The 14,008-nt window shown below is 47.2% G+C and overlaps 1 protein-coding gene across 1 annotated transcript in view; it reads left to right on the plus strand.

Moving 5' to 3' along the window:
* Positions 1-453: 453 nt before the first annotated feature.
* The window catches only part of LOC103734672 (vesicular glutamate transporter 2), a gene marked incomplete at its 3' end in the record, with an annotated part of 31,309 nt that continues 17,754 nt past the window's right edge, over positions 454-14,008 (plus strand). Inside the window, exons 1-3 of the mRNA XM_008833704.1 lie at positions 454-1,105; positions 3,656-3,908; positions 5,299-5,417. Coding sequence (XP_008831926.1) covers positions 1,020-1,105; positions 3,656-3,908; positions 5,299-5,417 — 458 coding nt within the window. The remainder of the gene's footprint in view (positions 1,106-3,655; positions 3,909-5,298; positions 5,418-14,008) is intronic.

Raw genomic sequence — 14,008 nt, forward strand, 5'->3', positions numbered from 1 at the left:
CCTTCCCCTGTCAGAGCTGGTTGCAGCAGGCTGGGCAATCCAGGCCAGGAGGAGTATCTTATCAATGTTTAATCATGCCCTCCTCCCTCGTACAGCCAAATGCAGGCTTCCTCCCGCAAACTCTGCAGACAATGACATCTTCCCACTTGGTTTCCATAGCATCCGTTCCTGAAGAGCTCTGGAAAGGTCCTCGGTCAGGGCGATTCGCCCAGCTCCCCCTCGGAAGTTGGCAGGCTGGGCAGCCCGAGGCAGCCTCGGAGGGAGCCGGGGCGTCCTCTGTCCGCGGTGCTGAAACGTTCTGCCTCGCGAGCGAGTGTGGACGGGTGCGGTCGGCCTTCCCGGAAACTCCCCGGACACTGCCCAGGTGCCAGTCGTGCGCCTGTCATCCGCTCGGGTCCTCGGAAAGCAGCTAACCTTCTCCGTCTTTATTGGACTCTGCCGCAGAGCAGACGCCCGCCGGGCGAAGGGAGGACACTGGGGAAGGCCGGGGACTAAACAGCAGCGTAGCTCGCTCACCTGAGGCCTGGGAAGGTCCCATGAGTTTTGCAAACGCTGAGCTCCATCAGCAAAGGCATCGTTTTAGAAAGTAGTGTCTTTTGATTTTGCCCTGACACAAGGGCTCGATGACATTTCCGGTCCCTCTGATTAAAAACCAGTAGATTTTATTGCAATAAACCTTAAAAACCGGGAATTCGCGTTGATCCAGAGCAGGAACACCCGCCCAAATACCACGGCAGTGCGCGCGCCCTCGGCCGCCGGATCCTCCCCTTCCAATGAGACTTTGTGACTGTGTCTACCAACTCTCCTATGAGGACACCCGTGGGCTGCAGGCAGCTGTTCCGTTGTAGGCTCTCCCTCCCCTCTCCCACTCACAGCCCTGCTGGAAGACTCACCACTACCATTGGCAGAGCAGGAAAAAGCCCTACAACTACCTTAAAGGATTGAGACTATGCGCAGACTTTGCCTTTCCTAGCCATCACAACTAAATCTGGCGACACCAGACACCAGTCTTAACGAGAATGGAGTCGGTGAAACAAAGGATTTTGGCTCCGGGAAAAGAGGGGATAAAGAATTTTGCTGGAAAATCCCTCGGACAGATCTACAGGTAAGAAACCCAGGCTTACCTGGGCAGACTCCGCAGAGCTGTTTCTGCAAACCTAGGTCGCTTTAGAGGTTGCAGCAGGGCTGGGAAGCTTTTTGGTGGCTAGTGGCTGCCAGGGAACCTGCTTGTGGGTGCAGGAATGCCGCCCTAAAGGTGCCTTTCTGTTTTGTGTGGGTCACTGAGAATTCTGTCGGGGCACCTGGAGGTCCACATGCCTTCCTACCCAGACCTTAATTCTCCTTTGCCATCGGAAATGATCTACACCTGTTCAAAGAGCTTTTCTTTCTGCAGTCCTCTTCCAAATTCCTCAAATTGAATTCCTTTGTTCCAGATAAATGAAAAACAAAAGCTAACCCTTTAAGAAGTAAAATTCCAAAGACTAATGCCAAAAAATTAGATTTCTGAAAAAAAAAAAAAAAAGCTGTAGTAGGGACCCTCCCCTGGGAACTTCCTTCCATGTTGAATGAAAGGGGACCAAAACATATCAATAATTGATCATTGAGGTCGTTTCTCTCTTGAACCTGAAACATGGTGCAAGCATTTCTATCTGTTGCCTCTTCTAGATCTTGCGTGGGAAATGTCACAGTGCTCACAGAACTGCAGAATCACTTTGAAAGTACTAGAAATAATTTTTAATATCCTTGTACTGTATACAAATTCACCCTGTCAGGCGTGTTATATCTCCTGTGAACACTTTTTTTTTGGTTAATGATACAATCCAAATCAATGATACAGCAGAGACAATAGGAAGATCAATTCAAAGAGCACTAATTTTCATTTCTCTGAAGTTGAATCCTAAGAGATGTAAACAAGGTGACCAATGCGCTGCCCTACCTAATCTCTCCTGTTCCGGTGGGCTTCGTGTAGGTACCATCATGCACCTCTGCCGCAGTAGCTGCTGCGGCAAAGCACCCTGCAGTCCTGCAGCTCCCTGGGAAAGGCCTGCTGGAGACCAGGGAAACTCCTGTGCAGAGTTCAACTTTATAAATGTCGGTACATAAAGTCAATGCCAAAAAAAAAAAATCAAATTGTTAAATTTTTTCTTGCAGGAAAAATATATTGCAATGCTTTCTACTAGTGGGATTGCATTTAGGGCTGCACAATCACCCAGCCTAGCTGCAGAGACCTTGATGGCCTATTCTGTTCTGCGGGTGAAATTTTATAGAATTTGGTAGACAGCCTCCAATTTCTTGGCAGCATCACTCGAAGTTATATATGCTTGGAATTGGTGTTTAAAATCTCACATGCTTTACTTGTGTCTGAAACCAGAACATCTTCTATAGTGGCACAAGATTAAAAAACGATTACAAGATGGTTTGGGGAAAGATTTGTAAATTGTAAGTGAAGACTCATTTTAAATGTGGAAAATATCATTCTCAATGAGAAACAGAGCTGTTGCCGTCAACGTTGTTTTTTATAAAAATATGTTAGGTCCTAGAACAGCTCTTTTAGCACCTCCATTCCAATATTCCAACCGCACCCCCTTCCCCAGGATCAAAGATCAAAAGGAATTGATTCAGAGCCGCCAAATCCTGTGAAATACTATTTCATTTTTAAAAATAAGATCTTTCTCCCTGGTATGAAACATCTTACAGAAGTTGGTGTGGTGGCGCCTTTGTAAATTTGGGAGTCTCATTTTACGTCTTTGGAAACGTGCCAGTTATTTTTCAGTGTTTTCAACAGGGGTAGTAATGACGGCAAGATTGTGAATAATTAATTATTCATATTGTAGCTGTAGGAATCTTAGGTGTCTGCCATATGCCGCGGAGTCTTTGTTTCTAACTGAAGTGGTGAAGTGAAAAGACAAAACGAGAGAGAGAGAGAGAGAGAGAGAGAGAGAGAGAGAGAGAGAGAGACAGAGAGAGAGAGAGACAGAGAGAGAGAGAGAGAGGGAGAGAGAGAGAGAGACTCAACCGACACGGGGTCAGGAGGACTGGAAAAGGAGTGTTCTGTGGGATCTGCTTTCTCAGCTCTCCGTGTGGCTTCAGACTCAGAGAGGCCTTGTTCCCTGGTGGGGTGAGGGCTTGACGGCGGGTCAGTCGGCAGCTGGGTGGGGAGGGAGCACTGAGCGTGGAGCAAGGAGGAGTTGTGTCAACCCAGTTAGTCTGTGGGAAGCTTGGTGGCTGGAAAGGCTGGATTTGGTGGGAAGCGAGACACCCAGGAACCGGGATGGGGCCCTACTGGGGCGTTTGGGTCCTTCCCGGGTCCCACCACCCCTAAGAACCCGAAAGTTAGGTGCAAGTGGCCTCTGCGTGCCTTGCGACGCTGAAGGGTGGGCCGCAGTGGACTCCGGCCTGAGGGTATGAATACACACTGTGTCAGGCCCGAGGGAGAATTAAAGCACAGCCGCCCGCGGCCCAGGGAGCGGCTGGAACCTTAGAGGCCCTAAGCCGGGGTGGCCCCACCTTAACTACTCAGGGAGGGAGCAGGCCGGCGTCTCCCAGCCTAGGCCAACTGGGTACCTGAGACCGAACGCATGGGTTTGGAGAGTCTTTGTCCCCAACCATGGGACGCCTAACCCTCGGCGTCCTTGCCCCCCACTCTGCTGCGCAGGGTGTTGGAGAAGAAGCAGGACACCGGGGAGACCATCGAGCTGACCGAGGATGGGAAGCCGCTGCAGGTGCCGGAGAAGAAGGCGCCGCTGTGTGATTGCACCTGCTTCGGCCTGCCGCGCCGCTACATCATAGCCATCATGAGCGGCCTGGGCTTCTGCATCTCCTTCGGCATCCGCTGCAACCTGGGCGTGGCCATCGTGGACATGGTCAACAACAGCACCATCCACCGTGGGGGTAAAGTCATCAAGGAGGTGGGCACCGGCCGCTCCCGGGATGGGACTCCCTCCGCCCGCCGTCCCTGCGGCCTGTGCAGCCGCTCACCTGTCTGAGCCCGGCTTCCCTAGTGAAAGAGGAAGGCGCGGGTGCGGTCCAAGCGGCACCCCTCACCCCGCCCCACCATTCTAGAAAGGACCATTGCAGTGTGCTTTCCTTTTCTCTCTGCCTCCCTTCCCCATCTGCTAGGTGGAAAACACCTTCCAGCTCCTAAGATTTGCGGGAAGTTGGCCGCTGACAATGCTAAATCTCTAAAGAAATATTTCCCTTTTGCTTGGAGAGGGGAAAACATTATACTGTTCCCCCGACTTCGTCCAGATCCGATCCAAACATATTTAATAATCAAAATAAAACAAAACCCGAACCTAGCAATCAAAGTAGCAGGTGCACATCGGGTTTGGCAGAGCGGACTTTTGTAAGGTGCGCGGCACAGAAAGAGAGAGAACAGCGGCCCGCGGGATCAGGGGTTCCCAGGAGTGCAGGGTGCAAGTCTCAGGGTGCACGCCCAGCTGTAAAGCGGAGGGCTAGGGCCGGCTGAAGGTCACGAGATGAAGGTCACAGAGATCCTTAGAAAACCAGCTGAGAAAGGTTTAGTAGCGAATTTGGAAAGCTCTGGTGAGCAGCTTTAGCGTCCCTGGAGACCCCACAAAATGTGATTGGTGTCAAAATTTTATTCAAAGAGAGGGAAATGGGGCTTCCGATTCCCTGGAAACGTTTTATTCAAAGAGAGGAAAATGGAGCTTCCAATTCCCTGGAAACGGTTCTCCTTTGCAGCAACTACCCAGACATTTGGTCCCAGTTTCTTTAGAGACTTGGTGCTTGGGCCCAGGGTGGCCTGGACCGTCACACAAGTCTCACTCTGTCCTTCCACCTAAGGCCCCCAAACTCATCGGGTGACTGCCCCCAAACCTATTCTACCCTGCGCACCTGATTTAGGGGAGAATCCCCCTCTAACTCTTTCAAGGTCCCCTGCCCCCGGCTTTCCCCTAGAGCAGGTTTTGGGGGGTTGGACTCCATTCCGGGAGTTGCCCCATTACAGCGATCTCACGGGCCTAGCCTGCCAAATGGAGTTTGACCCTTTGGGGAGTCTGAACTCCCAGAGCTGGGCCCCTAAAGATTTCTCCTCCGACGGAGGAGTTTCCATCTCCAGGACCGGAACACAGACTCACTGTGACTCACACTTTTTTGTTGAGTCCCGCTTTTCAGAGGCAAATTTGTTAGGGAACGAAAATGAAGCCCCCGACCCTTGTGCTGCAGCGATGCCCTGCGTGTCGAAGGGTCTCTGGGGCACAAACCGCGCGAGTCTTCTGCGCTAGGCACTGACTCTCTCTTCCCACCCCACCCGCTCTTTTCTTTGTGCTTCTATAGAAAGCCAAGTTCAACTGGGACCCGGAAACCGTGGGGATGATCCACGGGTCTTTCTTCTGGGGTTACATTATCACGCAGATTCCCGGCGGATACATCGCGTCCCGGCTGGCGGCCAACAGGTAAGGCTGCGTGCCCGGGTGGGGTCTTCGGGCTGGGCCTCAGCACCTTCCAGGGACAGCCACGCGGAACTGGGAGACTCTCAGAAGGAGTCTGGGAGTCCTTGGAAAGCCCAGAACCTTAGGTGACCCCTTCCAGAGCCGGAAGGACCCAGGTTTGCCGACGTTCTGCATGGCGGGCGCTGCGCCAGTCTAACAGGCTCGGGAGAAGCAGCCCAAGGACCTTAGCATGGGGTGGGGGTGGATGACTGTCTGGCATCCTGCTGGGCAGGACCGGTGCTGTAGGGTGCACAAGTGGGTGTGGGCTCCTCCAGAACCGTGGCGCGTCCCGTGGGTGTCCGGGCTCCGGGTGGCGCTGATGACCGCAGGGCGCATCCGAGGCCCGCCCAGAGGCCGCCCAGATGGTGTTGTGTATCTGAAGGATTTGTTTCTATGGAGGCAGGCCGGATTTCAGACTCCCAGGGTGCGAATCCACCTGTTAATGAGCTCTGAGCTTAGGGGAGGGGTGAGCCGGGCGGCTCAGCTGTGGCCTCCTGCCTGGTAGGGTGGGGAGACCTGAGATCCAGCTCCAGCTTTCAGGGGCGCCCCCTCCCCCACGTGCAGAAACACCCCCAAGCATGAAGGCTCTTGGCTCTCGAGTGGGAGTGGCGAAGCCCAGGAGTAAGACCGCCCACCGGAGGACGAGAGGCATTCACATTCGCGCCTTTGCGTATATTGTAATGAAAATCAAAAATAACACAACTAAACCCCGGAGTCGGGTCTGAACAGTTGAACAAACGGAGCACATTACCCTCTCGGGTCTTGTTTCTTAAAGGCCGCAAATGAAGACTTCTTTGGGCCTTTCTTCAGATCTTGTACCTGCAACTGCTCCTCCTTCCCTGCCCTAGCTCACACTTCTGGATGAGGAGCTGACCTCTCCTTTGCTGGCCACCGCCACAGCTTCCGTCCGCCTTTCCAATCCCCAGCATTCACAGGCATCGCTCAGCCCTTGCCCCCCGTCTGTCCCCACCGTCCTGGGTGGCACCCCACTGCTTCTGGGTCTACAGGCCTCTTGAAGAATTTTTGGAAATTTATTAAGCTTTTAGATTCTAGAGTGGAGACTTGAGGACTGTTGGTCAAAATGCCACCGAACATCAGTTAGAATGCCTCTTGGACACGTTCACCCTGCAGTGACAGCGCCCGCAGGGGTTGCCGACGGTGCTGGTGGCTTTCCTTCATGAAATGAATCAGCTTTCACTGAAAACGATTAGCTATGCCAAGAGCCCAGTTTAATGGATGTGAAAAAGAAAGAAAAAATAGCCAGAAAATGTTAAGGAAAACATCAGCTTGGTTGATTACTAGTGATTGGGAACAGCGCTCTTGACTCCCGCCCACATCTCTAATAGATGGCTTCTTCTATTTTCCCCTCAAAATTATTGCCTAAAACAAGACATCCTGAAAGATGCTCTAAATGTTCAAATGTGAAAGATTTTTAAGCAGGGAGGAAAAAAAATCAACAGAGAAATATCCACAAATGAATCAAAAAATAATCCCCCAAAACGATTCAAAAAATTAAAAATTCAACCTGATGATAGTACTACAGTGGTGTCTTTAAGGGTTGTAACAGAGCCAAAGTATTGTGCTTGCCAAATCTTAAAGTGCTGACATGCTCCTGCTGGGAGCAAGCTCCAGGGACACTCCAGCTTTCCCTCTTTGAGACAATGGGAGGTCAGAAAACAGGTTTTTCTGATTAAAACTCATTGCAGGTCACTGGTGTCCTGTCCGGTTATAAAGAGATGCTAGGGTAATAAAGAGACTCACTGGGGTTCCAGCTGGTTGAAATATTTTCTTCTCAGGAAAAACTTCCAAGTTTTCCTTCTACGTTTTAGCATTAGAATTCTAATTTGGATCCCAATTCATGTTGCCTTTAAATGCATCTTCAAAAGAAAGATATTCTATATGCAATATTTTGTGTTCTGTGGGACTGAGCATGTTAATATCTGTTGTAAAATGCTGTGACCATGTAGAGTAGATAGACAGGCATCTCAGCTCTGCCAAGTCTGCTTCAGTTTTATAAGGCAACAAACCATTGTAGTTCTACGTAGGCTTCCTGTGAAGGTACTTCATAATACACAGAGCGTTTTCGCCACTGATCATAAACATCGTATTGCTCAGAAAGAAAAAAATATGTTAAGAAAAGATGATAAAAATCATAAAAATTCAGTCACTCAGATGTGCCTGACTAGTGCCAGAAATGATTTATAGAATTATTTTTGACACATAGAGTTTTACCTCAGAAAGCTTTCTATATATGAATATCTGAGGCACATGTGGGATTGATAGGAAAACGCATATTTCCTATCTCAGCCTTTTTACAGAAACAGCAAAACAACACCCAAGGCCAGCCCTCTACCTGAGGCCAGCCCTCTACCTGAGGCCAGCCCTCTACCTGGAGAGTTGCCTGCTTATTCAGTCAAACCTTCCCTCCTAGGATGAGATTTCCCTAGTGTGGAGCACTGGGGGCAGCACTTTGCCCTTGGTGGAAAGAGACTTCTTTGCACTGTGTTTGCCTTGCTGTTAGGAGGAAGTGGGGTCTGTGGAAAGTGCTTCTCAGGAGAGAAGGGATCCTAGCTACACTCTGAATTTCTCAATGAAAATACGCATTGAGGATTTAGCTTCTCCATTTCCTCCATTAAGCCAAGACAGCCCCACTCTTGGTCAGAATTAGATGCAAGGTCCCTTCTCTTGGTCAAATTCTAAGTGTTTTTCTTCTCAGTTCATCCACAGGACCTGAGGGAGCCGGGAAGACATTTTTCCCCTTTGTCCTTCTTTTAAGACTCTATTACGTGAGGGAAAATTTAGTCACTACCATGGAAGCCTTTCTGTGGGAAGGAAGGGAGATTCCTTTTAAATCTGTAATGTTTTAAGATGAGACCATATTTAAAATAGTAATAAGAATATGTTGGGGCAAATTAATTTTGTCATTAAAGAATGCAGCACACAAAACAGTAATTCAGATACTTATACACGCGTGTTTACCCTGCATTTAGACTATTGGGAGGAGCTGGGGCAGGTACTTAATTATAGGGAAATTAAGATTTATTTTTCAAAAGACATAAACCAAGGAAGGCCAGATATACACAAGAAAATTTGGTGGATATGTTATTAGTATGTAAGAATGTAACCAGGAAGATCATTCTTACCTTTATAAACATATATACATAGAAACATTATTTTGACATTATGTAAAAATTGCCCTCCCTGTCTCTGTCACTCAGTTTCTTAATACACCACACTTACCCTATGAACACTATCACTGTGTCTGATTTATCTGTTTTTCTGATGCTTTCATTTTCTAGTAAGTATGAGACAAGAGTCTGGCTCTGGCTTTGTGTTTTGTTTTGTCTTTCTCTCTTCCTTGTTTTATGGTTTTGTCGCTGCCCTCTTGATGATTGCATGGACCACAATGAATATTTATAGAATATTTATAGAATAAAAATAAAACAGGAAGACATAGTCTCTAAAGCCAAACCTTCCTACGAGTTCAAAATCCTGAATATATTACTTAACAATTTAGTGCCATAATATCTTGCTTATCTCTCTTTACTCCAAGTTATATTTTTCTAAACGAGGACTAATAAAAATCAGAGCACTGGGAATGGGGAGACGGCTCACAGTTAAGATCATCACTGTTCTTGCAGAGAACCTGGGTTGGTTCCTAGCACCCACATCAGGTAGCTCACAACCACCTGGAACTCCATCTCCAAAGGATCTGATGCCCACTTCTGGTCTCCATGGTATAACACTCTGACCTCACATTCAAAATTAGAAATAGTAGATTAAGTCTTTGAAAAATCAAAGCACTTTACCTCAAGTTGCTGTCCTGACAACCAAATGAGTGTCTATGAATGTTCGAACTTTCTGGATGAGCTGATTGGTGGCTCCTGTCCTTTGTTACTGCTACAAATTAAAAATTCAGGAAAAAAAATTGAATGAAAGAAATATTCCATGACCATTGCCCTTATTTGTGTTAAAATTCACATTGGCAATTAGTACGGTAAATGGATTATTTTGTATGTGCCATTTTCTACTCTAAAATTTATTCTGCCATATATTTTATTTAGAATTTACATGTTTGCTTAGTAAAATTATATAAACATTATTTGATAGCTTTAAAATAGCTATTTTGAAATGATATTTTCAAGACTTAGTGAGAGGTACATGCCTTTAATCCTCAAGGTCAGCATGATCTACACAGCGAGGTCCAGGCCAGCCAGGGCTACACAATGTAACCTGTCTCAAAATAAGAAAAAGAAAAGATATTTTCAGTCAAGTATAGAGTGTGGCTCTGGGACTCGGGTCTGAAGCACCTGGAGAATCCATGTGGGCTCCAGGTTCAACCTCTGTTTAGAGAGCTGCAGTTCCTCCCTTCCTTCCTGCTTCATTGACACAGTGCCATCTTGTCCTTCTGTGCTTTTTGCCTTAATGGTTTGACTTTTTGATGGAGAAAAAGAATTTTTCAATTTTTAAAAAATTTACTTTGTTAAGAGCCAGAGGGCCGTCCTTGGTTGTGGGATGCAGCGTGCTCCCCCAGCAGGATAGAGTTCATCTACCCACCCCTCCCACTTCACAGTCAGGGAAATAGAAAGTCCAGTGGTGATTTTTCAAAGTTAAAAAATGATTCTGACTAAAGCTCAGGTTCCTGCAGTGCACGGCTACAAGCTAAGTACACAGGGAAGTGTAACATCTCTGCTGCACGCTGAACAGGCTGCAGTCTGCTCCTTGAAGAAGGAAGGACTACAACCTACCACATCCCCAGTCCAGGGAAAACATCCATGAATTAGGGCTTAAAAGCCTTTCAGCAGGCCCAAGGAGCCTTCCTGAATCTACTGTGATCTGTACGTGGTTTTTCTTTGTGACCAGGAGAAACACCATGGTGTGTGTGTGTGTGTGTGTGTGTGTGTGTATGTGTATCTGTGTGTATGTATGTGTATGTGTGTATGTATGTGCATGTATATGTATGTATGTCTGTATGTGCAAATGTGTATATATGTATGTATGTGCATATATATGTGTGTGTATATTCATATATGTGTATATTTATGTGTTTATATATGTACCTGTGTGTTTGTATGTATATATATGGGTGTGTTTGTGTGTGTGTGTGTGTGTGTGTCTGTCTGTCTGTCTGTCTGTCTGTGCTGGATAGCTTTAGTTGTCAACTTGACACACCTGGGTGGAGGGAGCCTCAATTGGGGAATTTCCTCCACTGGACTGGCCTGTGGCCATGTCTGTGGGGTATTTACTCCAGTTTTGAGTGAGGTGGGAGGGCCCAGCCCATTGTGGGTGGTACCACTCCAGGGAAAGTTGTTCTGTATTGCATAAGAAAGCAGACCAGGGGTCTGGAGAGATGGCTCAGAGGTTAAGAGCACTGACTTCTCTTTCAGGGGACCTGGGTTTGATTCCCAGCACCCACATGGCAGCTACAAACTGTCCTTAACTCCAGTTCTAGGGGAATCCAAAGCCCTCTTCTGGCCTCTGAGGCATTGCACGGCACGGGTGGACTCATATATATGCAGGCAATACACTCATACACATAAAATAAAAATTATAAATAAAAAATATTTTTTAAAGCAGATTGAGCATGGACCAGGGGAGCAATTCAGTAAGCAGCGTTCCTTGATGGCCTGTGCTCCAGCTCCTGCCTCCAGGTTCCTGCCCTGAGTTCCTACCTTGGGCTCCCTGATGAACTGTGACCCAAGAGATGTAAGACAAATAAACCCCTTTCCCCCCAAGTTGGTATTGGTCAGAGTATTTTGTCACAGGAATAGAAAAACAAACTGGAACAGAAATTAGTATCAGGAGCGGGGTTTTGCTGTGACAGACCTGGCCCAGTTGTTTTTGGGAGGATTGTGGAAGCCTTTGGAACTTTGCACTGGAAAAGTCATTGAGTGCTTAGAGTTTGTTGCTGTGGTCCTTGGAGCACTTATGCTGAAAAGGTTGTGGATGATGGAAGCCTGGCTTGTGAAGCTTCACAAGGAAGCAGAGACTATCAGGGCTGTTTATGTGATATCTTGACTTGAGAATCTGTGGGTTCTGGTCAGCTGGGGCAGCAGCAGGTATGGAATGGAGCTGGCCTGAGTTTGCAAGAGGAGCTGTGTGTGCTGTGGATGGCAGAGTCAGAGGAGTGGAGCTGCCAAAACCCTTTGGAGCCCAGAAGATGGTGAGTGAATCCCAGATGTCCAGCCTTGAGCTACTTTGCTGGACTTAGATTTTGCTTAGGTGTGCTTGATTCTTCCCTTTGAAAGAAGACAGTACTTGTTTTGGATTTTACAGGAGCCCACAGTTAAGAGACTGGTTTAAAAGAGATTATGGGCTTTTAAGTGTTTGAATTTTTAAGGACTGAGGGACTTTTAAGGTCATACTGCTTTGTGTTGTGATAGTGTTAACATCATATCTCAGGGATAAGAATTGGGAAGGTTATGGTTTAATAGTGATGTGTTTGCATATCAAGTTGATAAGTGGTTAATTGTGCTGAACAGCTTTAGTGTCAACTTGACACACTGGGGTTGAAGGAGCCTCAGTTGGGGAATTGCCTCCACTGGACTGGCCAGTGGCCATGTCTGTGGGGGATTTTCTTGATTTTTGAGTGACATGGGAGGGCCCAGCCTCTGTGGATGGTACTACCCCTGGGAAATTTGTTCAGTATTGTATAAGAAAGCAGACTGGGCATGGGCTAGGGGAGCAGGCCAGTAAGCAGTCTTCCTCCATGGCCTGTGCTTCAGCTCCTGCCTCCAGGTTCCTGCACTGAGTTCCTACTTTGGGCTCCGGGATGAACTGTGACCCAGGAGATGTTCACCAAGTTGATATTGGACAAAGTATTTTGTCACAGCAATGGAGAAATAAACTGGAACAGTGTATATGTGTGTCTGTCTGTATGTATATATGTGTGTGTGTGTGTGTGTGTTTATGTGTGACCATGTGTGATTGTGTGTGTGGTGTGTGTGTGTCCTGGCTTCCAAACTCTGGTACCATAATTGACTCTGCTCTTTTCCTGATTGTTGCAATGCGCTCATGACACCACATTTATAGTTGCTCTGTAAAGTCCACACTCAAATACAGATCCTGTGGCCTCCCAACAGCCCCACAAAATGGTGAGAGAGGTGCCTCTTGATGTTCTCAGCATATATCCTTTGCCCCTCCCCCACATGTAGCTAAGGTCAACTGATTGGATTGGGGGGGGTAACTGACTCCTCCCTTGACTTCTTGATGAGCATGGGGAGAAGGTGTGGAGGACAAAAGAGGCTGTTGGATCCCATGGAACTGGAGTTATGGACAGTTGTTAGCTGCCACGTGTGTGTTGGGATTCAAATCTGGGTCTTCTGCAAGAACATTCAGTGTTCTTAACCCCTGAGCCATTTCTCCAGCCCCAAGTTAAGACTTTTTAATCTGCAAAAAGGCCTTGAGATCTTGACTAATACAGCTCAATTAATTTTCCCAATGTAAAAGAGAGACAAATATATACTCTAAAATAGACCGATCCAAATGCTTGCTTTCAGAACTCCATTAAGGTGTGTTTTCATTTATAAACTTGAGATTTAATATATTTTAATAAATGTCCTAGCTGCTCTGAATATGATAATGTTCTGTTAGGTTGATTTTCAGAAAGAGGAGAATTGACATTTTATACGTAACAACTTTGGGTATTTTTCAGGTTCTGATAAGAACAGTTTTCATTTGTGTACTTTCCCCTTCACAGAAACCAAGAACTGAAGGTGTTAAAAGTGCTTATTAATGTATCAGAATGAATACTGGAGAGGAGTTCTGAGCCCTCGCACCAAACACACAGTATTTGTCCTCTCTCCTCTTTCTCTATCCTTTTCTCTCTCACACATTCTGTCATCAAGCCATCATCTGTCTATCCATCATCTATCTTTATCACCATCTATCATGAGTCATCTATTTATCTATTCCCTGTCTTTGACCCATCAGTATCCATGTACCATTTATCTTGTATCCTGTTGGCTGTCTGTCTGTCTGTCTGTCTGTCTGTCTGTCATTACCCAGGTCTGTACTTACCCTTTCACTGCAATATCCCCTTCAAGATGCAGTATCTTAACTCTCACTGAGAAATATTTTCAATTTCTTCCGTGTGAGACCATCTTTCCAGTTGTGCGCATACATCTTGCTGCCGGATACCACCGTTCGCTCTGGCGGGTGGTTTATAGGGACCCAATGTTTCAGGGCCAGAGGCTGCTTTTTCTCTATCACTCTCCTAGCAGCCTATCAAACATCTGGCAGCCTTTCCATTGTGAACCCAATAGGTTAGGTACCTGGGGTAATGGAACCTTTTATTATTTTTTCTAACAAAAGAAAATACCCTTTAGCACGAGATGAATGATGAAAAGATGGTTTGGAGGGGGAGGGTCCCCAGGGCTCCCACACACTTTGCTCACAGGGATTTCTTTCCTTCCATTACGCTTCCCAGCACCCCCTCCCATCCTTCTGGTTTCCACTCTACATCCTTCTGCTCAACTGCCCTCCCCACCCCCGTGCTGAGGCTGGGGGCGGGGGGGGCGGGGGGGGCAGGAAGGGGTTTGCAGGAGAGAGTCAGG

Source organism: Nannospalax galili, unplaced genomic scaffold (assembly GCF_000622305.1).
Source record: "Nannospalax galili isolate Female #2095 unplaced genomic scaffold, S.galili_v1.0 scaffold1257, whole genome shotgun sequence".
NCBI lineage: Eukaryota > Metazoa > Chordata > Mammalia > Rodentia > Spalacidae > Nannospalax > Nannospalax galili.